General features: G+C 34.4%; 1 protein-coding gene across 1 annotated transcript in view; it reads right to left on the reverse strand.

Moving 5' to 3' along the window:
* LOC114650396 (SH2 domain-containing protein 1A-like) overlaps positions 1-11,986 on the reverse strand; it is a 43,432-nt gene extending 31,446 nt beyond the window's left edge. The window contains exons 1-3 of the mRNA XM_028799990.2: positions 11,726-11,986; positions 9,006-9,066; positions 960-1,101 (exon numbers count right to left, since the gene is read on the reverse strand). Coding sequence (XP_028655823.1) covers positions 960-1,101; positions 9,006-9,066; positions 11,726-11,859 — 337 coding nt within the window. The 5' untranslated portion in view covers positions 11,860-11,986. The remainder of the gene's footprint in view (positions 1-959; positions 1,102-9,005; positions 9,067-11,725) is intronic.
* Between the last annotated feature and the right edge of the window lie 2,777 nt (positions 11,987-14,763).

Consider the following 14,763-nt stretch of genomic DNA (forward strand, 5'->3'; position numbering starts at 1 on the left):
ATGGAAATTAATTTTAAAATGGTATGGATGTCTGTGGCAGAGACTTCAAATAGATTTCGCAAAACAGTGCCAGAAAAAGAAAATTGCTGTTCCACTCGCTTTAAACAATGCTGACAGCTAAAACTTACTAGTATGCAGAAAAAAGGCCTTCTCACTTTCCTTGTTTTTCTTAAATGGTTTTTGATGGACATATGATTAAATTAAACAAGGAGTTAAAATATTGCAAAACCGCATTCTTTTGTGCCTCTTTACTCTTTTATTTCAAATGCTGTGTTGTTTTATTGGTTGTTTGTAAGCCTGTTTTCTTTTAAATACTAAGTTTTACAAAGAAACTACATAACACAAGGGTCAGCCCCAGGCTTTCCAAGTACAGAGAAGAGTCACTAGCTTTTAACTTCTTTTCCTTTTTTTGTTTTCCATATTTTAATGATGACTACAAGTGGTTCCCCACAAGTGATTCCATGGACAAACTGTATAAGACTGTACAGTTGCCCCTGTGACTGTTGAAAGAGTGAACTTTTGGCTAGATGTGTACTGTTTGCTGAAGGCTACTAACACACAACACAATTTGAATTAGGCTGTTTCAACTCACATGGCCAAACATGACTGAATACATTATGCCATGATTTGACAGGATCTTTTTCTGAACTATGTTACGTCTAATTAGAGTTTCACATGAATCAGTGCTGGGCCTGTCGTTCTTAACATCCAAATAAATAATTTATTTTAAACAGTAACAAAGCTGCATTTATTGCAATTTTGTCATATTTGTTAAGACATTTAGTGCAATGTTATATGATGAAGAGTCAGATTTATCCTTTCACCGAAGTCACTTTTGGGCATATCTGAATGGATACAAACTGTTACATACACTATAAAAGATGACATACAGTACATATTAAAGCATTTAAAAGTAAAAAAGTATTTCTTTTCAAAAAAAAAACACAAAAGTGAAATACCTTCATCTTGCAAGTGTTCACAGACAGACGATTTCTTCAAAGGGTGATACAGAGGTGCCATGCTGGAAGGAGGGGATCTTCTGTAGGTTTCAATGAGCAGATCCAAGGTTTTAAATAATTGGGGCACAGTAATTGGGGATGTCTAAAAATCAATTCAAATTATTAAAATAAATAAGTAACTTATTCTTCTAATTTAGATTTTTATATTATATATATATATATAGTATATATCAATACCAAGTTAAGTGTTCATATTTAGATTGATTACACACAAAACAATATAAATATATTACATAAAAGTAGCACAACTGTTACAATAGCACTGAGGCACCAAATTTAATTTGCTGTTGTTGATTCAGACTCAAATGCATTTTTGTTCTTGAAGAATTCAAAGAATCGCAGTACTTCATTAGAATATGTTCCAAAAATTAGTGGTTCTCATTACCACAAATCACAACAACAGACTCCATTTTGAAGGCTGATCATTCCAACAGAAATCAAAGAAAATGAAAACAGACGTGAAATCCAGCCTGCAATATGTTGGAAAATAGCTATATTTACAATAAAAATGAGCATTAAATGTATCCTACCAGCTGCAAAGTGTCAGATGACAGCTTAGATAAATATTCTATTGAAAACTACACTAGCATTCTAAAGTCAGAACATGAAATGAGAATTAGCAGCTACTGCTAGTTAGAGTCTTGCAAAAAAGTAGAGGCTGTTACAAAAGGCAGTGGTTAACAAGCAACAAAAATCACACACAACAGGCACACATTATCTTATTATTATTTTTCGTATTTGTACTACTCTCAAAAATGTATTACTTTTATTCATAATTTTACAAATATACCTTACAATCTACTATACTGTACCTTGATCTTTCTATGTTTTCCTTAATTTATTTATGTATTTATTGCATGTAAACTGTTTTCAACATATGAATAGGCATTATAGAATAAAATGTATTATTAATCCATTACACAGTCAGTCATCTTCCAACCCGCTATATCCTAACACAAGGTCACGGGGGTCTGCTGGGGCCAATCCCAGCCAGCACAGGGCAAATCCTGGGCAGGGCGCCAGCCCACCACAGTCCATGACACAGGTTTCAATTTAAAAATCATATACATTAAATAAATAACTATTGGTATGTAGCATTTTACTGGAGGACAATTAAACAGTAGAAGATATGCATAGGATGAGGCTCATGTAAGACAATGAGAATTTGTAGATTTAAAGCTAGAAAAATCTAAAAGTGCTTCCTAAAGACTCAAGGAAATATTAAAAAAAGATAAAGAGCTCTATAAAAGAAAACAGGAAGAGACAAAATGAAGCTAATGTATGTTGTGGTTTTTTCGGCTACATCTTATTCTATACAAGGTAAACTGATGCTGTATTACTATGATAGTCAAGCGAACATCATAATACATATGTACTCTTGTGAAAAATAAAGGAGACAAAAAATGCAAAATGCTTCATTTATAATACAAAAAACTTTTAAAAGTAACTGGTAATATTATAGTTAAGGTTGTGACACATCACATTTTTGTGCTTTTCCAGAAACTAATTGTTTCTTTTTCATTCTTGAATTTCTCTTAATATGTTAATTTTTTCCAGCAATTCATCTAAATTAAACAACAGTTGATCTAAATTAAAACAACAAAGAAAAATACAAGCTTGCGTTTTCTGACACACGGCTGTCTTTCATAGCTCAGCAGTGTGATGGCCAACAGTGTGGCATTGCAGCTAAATATTTGGACTCTTAAACCACAGGGCTGCCTCTTCCATTTCCACTGCAAACACACTGTAACCACAAGTAAGATACTTATGTTTACAGTTGTACTCTGCCTCTATATTTGTGCCACAGATGGTGTTCAGTATAGAATCGTACTATATAAAATAGAAGATTCTTGAATTTTGTTACATTTAAGAAATTATTACTATGTTTACTACATGAGCTGCTGGAACGTATACAAGGGTTTTGTTCCTCTGGTTGTTTGCAGTATGAGAGATAGCATGATTTTGCTTTGTATTGTGACAAGCCCATAATGTGGCATTCAGGTAACATCTCTGATGAAACATCTCTTAACAGGTTTGCATCAAAATGTACACTATTCACACACTCCTCCAAAGAAACTCACTTTAGCTAACTGAGTGAATCATGCTGATTACTTCCATGGGCTACTTTTATATTCATACATTCCCATCATGACAATGCAATTAGACAAATGCCTACTGTGTATTTATTTTGCCTATGACCAGACCTGGTACAGAGGGCCACTTTTAAAGAGGTTTTTTGCATTTGCATGGAAGTAGTGCTGCACATATTAATACCTTTATATTCATTTAAAAATATATATTTTATTATTATAGACATCCCTTGAACCTATGGCAGATGATGCTCTTGGTAAAGGACCTGTAAATCAAAATAACATGATACAAATCTTCATATAGAATTACTCTCATAACAAAGGACTGTGTTCCTTATTAAGTTACTGTATTTGGATATAACCAACAATAGATTATATTAACTGCCTAGTGTTCAGTCTAACTGAACAGTACAGTAGTGAATGACATTATTATTTAATTTAACTGGATGTTATAATGTATATTTTATGATTCATAAAATGTCATGCATTACCCTTTTAAAAATTATTCATGTACATAATTCTGAGCAGCTAGCTTGGTCAATGGCTAATTAAGAGGAATGATAGCAGAATTGATGTATTTTACATTGTATCCTAACTTTTCTTCTTCTTTCCCTCTGTATTTTCCATTATCTAGGATTACAATAGTGAAGGTGGATCTCTCTGTTCCATTGCATTTTATTGTTTATGTCTCCTTATAAAAACCCATCCATCACATCCTTTCATTTGGTCTTCTTTACCTGATAACTCTACCTCAAATGCTCTCCTTAGCACACTTTTCCTCATGTTTTCATATATATTCAGCACACTGGAGTCTTCTGTTCTTCCACTGTATCCATTTTACCTTCCCCTAATGTATCTATATTCTACTTGATCCATTTTGATTACATCCTACACCCATCTGTTTTACCTTCATTTTTTTCAGCCTCCCTTCTAGCTGATGGTTTCACTATTGTTTTCCTAAGAAGGTAGTGCCATTGTATCATTTTTGGACAAAATGATACAATTTTTGAGATTAAAGAACACAAGTGACATTTTGGGTTTAACATTTGCCTGAGAGAACTTGCTCCATTTCTACTGTGTGTTTGTACACAAACATAAATGCTCAACTACTGAATAAAAACAATTCTGACCAAATACCCCAGAGATGTACCCAAGGATACCTTACAGGCAGAAAACCACTTTCTAATTATCTGCTGGTATGATGGAGAGGTATTGTAAGACTCATTTCTAAAATATGTTGTTAGGATCATGGTACCCATTATTTAAAAGTTGACCTGAGTCAGATCTTTGAAGCAAAACATGATGAAATATCTCAAAGGTATACAGGGTAACCCAAGCACTGGGCAATTTAGTAGCAAAAGTAACAGGAAAGTCAGGCTGTGGCATTGCAAAAAATGGTTTAATAGCTAGGGTGTATGTGACTAGGTTGGAGAAAATAATAAAGTGTATTATATATATATATATATATATATATATATATATATATATATATATATATATATATATATATATATATATTACATGGGATGTCTATTTTATTTTCACAAAGGTTCAGGTCACTGACATTTCTAGAGCTCAAAACATTTTTTTCAACAGGACTTACTTTATTGGATTTGCATCTTGATTTGCATCTTAATTATGTAAGAATTACAAAAAATATTATTCATATTCCAGTTTTCCAGGTTGCATCAGGGTTTATCCATGCTTGCACTTCATGCAGACCTTATAGGCAGAGGCGGCCTTAGGGGCATGGGGGGCCTAGGCCTGAACAACCCCACACGGGGCTGGTTATGTCAAACACTTTTACCTGTATATGTGGACTGTATAAACTAGTATGCGAATTTAATAAAAATAATGTTGACATACACCAGATTTTCTCATAACAATATTCAGCTAAATTTTTGCAAGATAACACGCGGACTTTATCAAAATATAACTGAAGAATATAACTTGACAAATCCACTCAAATGGGACATGTGGACCTCAAAAGTGGGGCCCCCTTAGGCACGGGGCATGGGGTAGTCGCCCCACTTGCCACCCCCAAACACTGCTCTTACTTATAGGTCCCTGTTTTACATGACTCTTTTCAGTATAAGAAAGTAAAGAAAAGCCAACAAAATGCCAGTTAGTCAGACTTACTCACACAGAAACAATTTCCAAATAAATGCATTGCATGCTATTGTGTGTGGGAGAAAAACTAGAGTACCTGGAGAAAACACCTTTCAGAGAATGGGCAATTACAACACAGACAATGACCATGTCAGATTTGAAACTATCATCCTTAAAGTCATATGAGGCAGCAGCATTAAACTTGGTGTTTAAATAGAGTAATCGTATGCCAATAAATGAGAAAACATAACTATAACTGCAGTCTTGTCCACAGAGAATTAAAATTTTATCAGGAGAGTAAAGCGTGCACACAGGTAAAAATTTCAGACAGAAACATAAACAGGTCTCATTCAGCTTTGTCTGAATCATTTTATATGATTTTACCATTATTAAGGCAAAAATACATGAGAAAATGTGACAAGTGGTGAAATTTTAGTCTTGGCCAAGATGTTGACAGTTTTAAGGGAATGTGACCTAGGAAGAACTTTCCAATTTTACGTCAATGATACTACATCAAGGAACACTTAACAAGCTGTAGGAAGTATGGGATGTGAACACAATCAAACGCGTTCTTTTCAAAAACACCAAAAGGCAGACCACAGATGTGTGGTTAAGTGTGAGAGGAATTGTGTGTTCAAGAAAGACCCAAAGTCAGATGTCCATAGAAATGATTGGCTGAGTATAATGAGAAAGATTTGTCATCAAGTATTCCAAAACCAGTAAACCTCAAAGCTATCTTGTCTTGCACAAATAGTTCTTCCCAAACAGATGCACAAGGGGACAGAAGTGGATTAAAAAAAGAAGAAAATAATCAGGATAATTTTGGATAATTTCTTAGAAAAGAAATTGAATTAGATTAAGTGGGTTTGAGAATTTTATGTGATTTTTATTTGGAACAGAACATTTCCTACTGATTGATACCAAAGTACCAATTTTAAAGTTTGTGACATTTTTTCTTTTACGTACTTTTGCAAACATACACAAAGCTCATTAACTGTTATTGAATCCATGCATTTTTTCTATATTTCTTTGAACAATTGCTATGTAATTCAACATGATTAATTAAATTTAATTAAAACAATTAAATTGCCTAAATACCGCTATGTATTTATGTAAAGCATGCTCTGTGAACAACACAGTGAGACTTTTTATGCATTTTCTGTATTTACCTCAAGTAATCTGAAAACAAGGAGCAACATAATATAGCACTTTATGATTCCATAGATATGTGTAAAACCAAACAACCATAGCACACACCTGGAAAATAAAATAGCAATGAACAAAACAGTTTAACATACTTTGATATAAATGAGTTCACTGGATCAAAACAAGAGTGATGCATAGAGCTTATCTTGTTTTCTGCTTAGAGTGCAATTATTGAAAAAGAGAAAATTAATTTATACTTGAAAGGAGAGACAAAATGAGTGCCCAATGTAATAGATTGCTTTAACACAGTTGGTTTGCACCATGAACAAAGTCTGTCACAATAAATTAAGAGGTCTTTAACATGGAATCCTCAAATCCTACAAATAAACAAAAGGCGCAGAGGAAGTGCACCCAGAAGCAAAAACCGAGACTTTCAAACTTTGAAAACATAGCCAAATACATGGAAAGCCTTTTTGATCCTTTCACCTTATCTCAAATTATTGTACGACTAGCAAAATAAATGTGTATATCTATGGTATAACTATGAAAACTTCAAAGGCCTAGGCAGTAAATGTTACAAAGATTATTTGTCTGCTTATTGGTGCTAAAGAGACTTATTCAGTAATCATAATGAGTACACTGGTTAATGCCAAATTGCACAGTTTATTTTTGGAAAAGTCTTAGTTGAATACATGCAAAAATTGTTTCTTTGAGTTAAGATGCAACATACAAAATGCTAATCTAACATTTTATGTTAATTAAAGTTATTTATCTGCTGTTACTATAGGAGATAGGAAAAATGTAATTAATAAATCTTCTCTGAGTATAAAATATGGCAAACAAAACATTAAATAAAATTAACAGTCTAATAACTCCAAGATAACAAATATTCCAATAAAGTATATTATTTATTGAAGTTATTCCATGGTGATCACATAATGTACTTGAGAACATCACTTTATTAAATTCTGAAAAAGTGTTTATATGCAAAGCTAGTAATTCAAGCATTAAAAAAATTAGACTAAAGCATATAGCAAAATTGATTGTGTTAAGCAATTTTTTATACAGCAAAATTAACCTTAAAAGTATACAAAGTATTTGGGAACATTGTTTTCATATAAGATAATTTCTAGTGTTGATGTGATGTCCTGGTAATTTGGAGTATTAAAAATGTTCGATTTTAGATCTTCTGAACTGTTATGAATAGCTATAAGATATGGATAATGGCACTTTCTACACGTTTAAATTTGCATTGATTTTTACTGCACCTCTGTTCAAGGTGCAAAAAACAATAAAATTTGCTTTGTCAGGCGTAAGGCACAAGCTTAAACAAACAGATATCATGTAAAAAAACAAGCAGTGCACCAAATTAAAACTCTAGAATTGTGTTGTGCAGTTAAACAAAATAAGACAAAAGTTATGAAAACTCACAACAAAATGAAATGCCTTCGTTGAGCCTTTTGGACATTTCAGCATAACTATTAAAGCACAAATGAATATAAAACTCTCAAAGAAGACCCTTCAATCTGACATATGTATTTAGTCAATGTTATAGCACCCATGACTGCAGTATTATTTTATAGCGCCTTTTCCGCTACACAGCGTAAGCATAGTTTAGACTGCAAACTGCACGACGGGAGGGGCGGCACTGCATTACAAAAATGTCAATCAAGGGACTTTCCAGAGCAAGAAAAATTACGGAATTAGGTCAACTTTGCGTAAGTGGAGCACTGAGTTTAAAGCAAGGTCAAGTCTGTTACCTCCTTTAGAACGCGTCACACGGTTACAAACTCCACAGAATATCATGAGAACTACTAAGCGAAATCGTTAAGTATTGAAGTCATTTGTATAATGTTAAAGGAACCCCTAAAGTGCCAATATGGAAAAACAGTTCTTCCAAATAAACAATGTGAGTGTTAATTTAACACTGGCGATGTTGTAGCCTATTAGTAATTCAAATGTATGACGCTTTTTAAGAACGTGTGTAAGTTTATTTTAGTATAGGCTTCGGATTCCCATAAACCTTTTTTTAATTAAAGTTGTGGATGGGTGCACTTAAATTATAAGGTGCCCGTTCGAGCTCTAACGCTACATCTTCGCTTAAAACATTTTGCGTATACGTCAGGATTTACCCTGCTGTTTTAGATTAAAGCAATGCTATAATATGAAAAGAAATGACGATTCAAAGCTGGCAGATACGTATAGACGTCGTATTAGTGGAATCTAAATGTGACCTTTGTTTTGGATAAATAGTTTAAATTGTTTTTGGCACATAAATGAATTAGTATTAGAAACTATGAAGGCCATTATCGTTCAACTTTTTGGTGATAAAATGTGTGTGAAATCAATACGAATTTTCATCATAACTGCTCATGTTAATGTAATAAAATAGCGAATGTGCACATCATTTCGACGGTTTTGAGACCCTGTTATCACATTATTAAAACATCTGTATATTTTCTGTTTCACATTCAAATCCGCTGACCGCTGCGGTAAACAATAGGTCACTCATAATTAGCCCACTCTTTACTGACCGAGACCACCTCCTCCAGCGAGGTTGAGCTCACATAATCCACCGACATTTAGTTATGCTGCCACTTTTCATTAAAAGTTGAAATCTCACATAATAAAGTTGGCTTACCAGGATCCCCCATTTTCCTGAAGATCGCATAATTCTGTAGGTGCAGACGAATAGACCCTGCCTAAAAAGTAAGGAAGAAAAATGCTAAATGCAATGCATAATCTTGATGATTAAAGGAAAAGTACAAAAAAACACTAATAAATACACGAAATGAACAACATAGTTTCACTCCATCCAGTGTTATAAAAAGTCAAAGCATCACCTCACATACAGGTAAATAGATTTCATTCGTCTACTTATTGGACTGTTGAACAACGGGCACAATATGAGATCCATTCTTAGACGGAATGCCAGTATAGAGCTGAAATAACCATGTCTGCTCAAATTAGACCGTATTAACAACTTGATGTAAATGCGCTTGGCTTTTATCTTTATAAGATAAAATAGCTATTTTGTCTAAAGGTAATTAACACTAAAGGCAACTGTGGAAATAATAAATTGTTTTCACCGTTGTCATATATGTTTATAAATTCCATGTGTACGCCCCACCCGCTCTAGGGTCGCGAGAAATCAGTGCCTATCTTTGCAGCATCGGTCATTGCGCAGGACGCGACGTTGGGAGGCTGCCAGTCGATTTTGGAGAGCACTTAAGTATACAATCACGACTGGCAAATGATAAATGAAGGTAAATGTATTGAGAGTTTAGTGCCATTTAACGCTTACAAATAAGCCATTTTCATCTACGACATTTGAACTGAAGCCAACAGATGAAAAATAGCTGTGTGTAGTATATTAGGCTATTTATTTATTTTTGTAGGTGTTTTGAATGTATATTTCTATCTGTGGGAATTAATACATATTTTTCCAGCTATCCTATTATTATTGCAATAAACTAATACTATGTGCGCATAGTGCAGACTTAATCATGAATAACATGTTACCTCTTTTGCGGCTGTTAAAGATGTGAACCACCTACGCGATGTTATTTATTCTTAAGGAGCATTTCAGGTAACACTGTTCACCTTGATGGCATGGTCTGCGGTTGTTTTTAACATGCTCAGCTCTGCGGCTTGACATTACAATGCTAGACTGAAGCACTCGCAGCGTATCTTCCGGGCACCTTAACGCTACCACCGCCAAACAAAATTGTCAAATTCTCAGACCTCCATATGAGAAAAAATCTACACTTATCAGGCGACTTAAGATACACTATATTAAACAATGTGTAAAAAACACGATGTACAAGTTACAAGTGCAGAAAAAACTTTTAAGTTCGTTTATTCCTGGAAGAGCGTGTTTTCATGATTTGCGGTTTAATTAACAACAATGACGTGTTGCTCTTTTTCTGTTAATCTTTGCCTTATTATTTGTATTGTTAATGTCAGTGGTGTTGTTCTTAAACGTTTAAGTATAATGACTGGCAGATCTACTTTCCGCATGTCTTTAAATGCCTAACCCCTGAGTCGAGTTTTTTTTTAATGTACTGTAAGATTAATGCGTGATATTTTAGTGCCTAGAACTGCGGTGCATAATAAATGACACACGTGAAAACGGGCAAATACACGTCCATTAAAGCAATATCTGTTCTTTATCTTGTAAGAAATCTAACTTAAAAGTCACTTAAATCACGGGTGTTATTTAATTAACAATAATGCCTATTTAGTTTATCACCGAGAATAAAAAACTACATACAGATAATTCTGCTGGAATTTATAAAGGGGTCATTTTAACGACAAACGTTAATATCAAATTTGAGAAGGAAATCATTTTGTTGTAAGTTAATGATTTTTTTATACAGACTTGAAAGCTCCTTGAATATAAGCGTGTTTCATCCCGGTCTCGTTAAAATAGGACGAAACTCGTGAAAATGCAGCCTTTTCCCATTTTTTATCTTTAATTGCATTCTCTCTCGACCTTCTGATACTCCATAGCTGAATTTAAGTTTCTAATAAGGAGAGAAACAGAATTTGAGATTGTGCTAATAAAATTTCCTCACTTGCCTTCAGCGACCTTTACTTTAATTTCCTTTCCCTGGAGACAGCGTACATTTTAGAAGTGAATAAAATCGTTTATACGTAGAAAAAAAAAATAACGGGGGTCCAATTTCGGAGTATTCTGCATATTTTTTTCCACGGGTCATGGTCTTCCTTAGAAAGGCGGAATAATTTCAGTTCCTGTAATTAAACTGGGAGAAGTAACTTTTGGGTAGGAGGGTTCCTCAGTGGAATATTCTGCAAATCGAGAGACAGAACGATGAAATACGCCGAATGGACAAAGAAACAAGTAACATACGCAAATAAATAAATAAACGTTTTATCAATGTGATGTGCGTAACTGGTATTTTTCCTTTATTCGCCTGGTTTCTGTTTTTCTTCATAACAAAAATATAAACCGTATGTACGCTGGCTTTCGGAATGTAACGCCAGATTAGCTCTGGTTATTAGTTCTGCTCAAACCGCTACGCACTCATTAAATTCGTCCTGCCTGTAAAACATGGCTGTGTTCACCATGTATAGCGCCTTCAACATTAATATAAATATAACGGCACATCAGCGCTCAGCATCTCTCACTACACATTACAGTGCTTCTGGAGTGAAACACTGCACTTTTAATACAAGCAAAATATTATAATAATACAACTGAAAGCGTAAACTGCGTAAAATAATTTTAAGTATATAGAAGAAGGAACGAAATAAGTCAACTTGATCATGCGCGTAGAGAGGAAGCCTTCAACCCTGCCTTCCCTGTGGATTTCATTCCTCTTCTGTGCATCTACTTACCGGACGCAGAGACAATACGCTCCAGGCACACTTTCACTGTCTCGTACCAAAAAACTGCCGTCTTTCCCATATATCTCGAGCAACCTTTCAGTTTCTTCTTTACTTATTTTTCCAAAATAAATTGCCTCGAACATTTTATAATTTAATTTAAAAGGGCAGATTGAAAAATGTCTGTGCAACCGAGAAGGCCGATGTTGGTAATATCATCTGAAAAGTCTCAGCTTCCTGAGCCTCTTTTTATGAGTCTATTATAGATGAAAGTGTAAAGTTTTTCGCACCTTTCTAAGCAGCAGATTGCCAAGCCCCAAACTCGTGACGAAGAATTGCAAGCAGCTTGTTTATTTCTGCACAGGGTCTGCTTAGTTTCATTTGTCTCTGGTTAACTGATCCACTACAAGGGAGGGGTAGCGCAAACTCCAGCCACAAATAGGGCTGAAACCCTATATAAAATGTTCCACGATCCTTTTATAATGCATACTTCATAAATAAGGCATAACTGAAAAGAAATTTTTAAATATGCTTTCAAGTTTCCCACTGCATTTGCATAAGACTCTTCAGATTAGTCAAATTATTGCTGAGTGTTGCCTGGTTGGCAAGAAGTTGCCAGGGGTGTTGTGCCGCCCTAGCTAGATGGAACTATTAACTTTACATATTCTATTACATGTAACTTTTTATAGTAGAAGAGAAGGAGCTCAATAAAATGATATAGGACACTAGAATCAGGTTTTTCCGTACTCTTTTAAAAAAAAAAAAAGAGTACAAGTAGCTTATATGTTGCCTGTGTGGCTTCCTGTGGCAAGACAAGGTGAGGCCATCTACTGTCAACAAAAAGGAACGTGCACAAAAAGAGAACAATATTGATTGTTGTGGTACAAGTAAGACAAAAAGTGAGGCTTAAAAAGAAAAAAAGCTTTTCTTGCAAAATGGAAAATAGTAACCACTCATACATCTCTTTCCACATATCCCACCCAAACCCACCTCCATTATTCAACTGAGCAAGCCAATGCATGCATGTTTTTTTATCCCTAATAACATGGCTACATGACAGAAGAGTAGTGGATTCTTACCCCAGATATAGTGAAAAAAGAGAGAGAAGACACACTAGTCTCCACCAGCATCCCCCCATTTTGGCATTCTTTGTGTAGATTTTATGAGAATGCTTTAGATTAGGTAATGCATCCATTCATTATTCCTATACTGTTATGCAATAAGATCTTAATAAAGGAATCAGTAAAGCAATTCTTCATCTCTGGGCAGTGTGGCATATTAAGAGCTTGTGATACACTAATAAAATACTTGTAAATATGTGAGCTTCATTTGGTCTTATTAAGCATTAATTGATGTTCACACGCCTTATACTGAAATATAAATGTGAGACATATTTTTACCCACTTAAACCACCAAAGCAATGCTATTTTAGCATGCCATGTTGCACAGAGGCAAATAAACAATTTATTAATACTTTGTAAGTGTTTTTAAGACCAAGTGAAGTCATTGTTAATGTCTTATCTTATATGAGTAGCACCTAATCTAAAGTGTTGTCAATTTCACTTTCTCTTTCTATAAAAATTGCCATTTAAGATACGCCATTCAGTGCTACATGTTATGCCATATGTGTTCTTTAAGACTTTTAAAAGTATACAGATCAGTGAAACATTTAGTCCATTGGACAAATTGTAAGAAATGCATCTTGGCATTGCAGCCTATGTACTGTAGTTTTTTAAGATGCACTGTGGTGGTGCTTTTCATTCTAATTTATCTGTATGCAGTCTGTCTACTGTCAGCCTTGAGCTATTTGTATGCTATTCAGTCTGTTCTCTGGTTTAACATTGATACACTTTACTCTCTTCAACATTTCATTAAGTAAAGAGGGAGTAGCATTCATTAACATATTTACTGGCAGCTAGGGGTGTGAAATCATATTATTTTCAGGAAATGTTTCAGTTACCATGTCAGAAAGATGTCAGTCTTGAGCTCAGTCATTAGAATTTGCCATTTGGACAGTATTTCCACTACATGCTTTATATATTTGGAATGCTTGCAAGACGCAAATATGATGCCAGACTTTCCAGGTGGCATTTCTGCAATTCTGCTTCTTTTCACCAATAGGATTCGTGAATCATATATTCCGGTATATCCAGTATATACTGGAAATAATGTTAATCTGTCATTGACCATTCACACGTGGATGGATAAACACAGCACAAAACTACAAACCATTAGCATTCAAATGGACTTTTTGTTTTTTACAATTATCTTTGCTTTTGAACAACATTATCACATAGTTATACCTCTGGAGTTTACTGTAAATATAGCTAACCCCTTGCAAAAGTATTTATATCCTTCACCAGTTCTCCAGTTTTATCAAATAACAAACCTTACACTTAAACTTTGAAATAAAATATCATAAAGTTTCAGTGTATGATTTGTTCTCAGTATAATTAGAGAACTGATTTAAGGGTCTGTATACTTTTAAATGACACTGTATGCTGAACTATTATTGACCTTTCTCTGTCCATTTCTTTATACAGTCTGTGATATTCCTAAAAAACATTTTTGGCTGAGATTATTAAGTTGCATAATTAGATATTCAAAAAACCTTCCATTTATCGATGCATGAGTATCCTCTTTTTATGTTTCTTTTTATTATTTTCAGACATTGCCATTTGTTATAAGTCCTGTAGCACATCTATACCAAATTATTCATATTAAAAATATTCAAATATATAACATCACAATAGGAAACTCTCCAGCAATAATTTAAAATGTAAGCAGCCACCATTATTTGGAGAGTATTGCACATTTGCTCCCTAAGGTTTTTGTCGACAGGCTGGATTACACAGGTATGACTCCTCACTGAAGTCGGTGCACACACATTAGCTGTAATGCTGCTTTTCTGATGGCACCAGGAATCGGCCTGGTAAACCAGTCTGGTAAAATCTGGGGCCTGAGGTTAGAATAAGGTCACCATCCCTCTTGCATGAGGCAAAATGCAAATAAAAGAGGCTGACATCTAGAAAGGCACCTGGCCTTAGAAA

Source organism: Erpetoichthys calabaricus, chromosome 4, assembly GCF_900747795.2.
Source record: "Erpetoichthys calabaricus chromosome 4, fErpCal1.3, whole genome shotgun sequence".
NCBI classification, from domain to species: domain Eukaryota; kingdom Metazoa; phylum Chordata; class Cladistia; order Polypteriformes; family Polypteridae; genus Erpetoichthys; species Erpetoichthys calabaricus.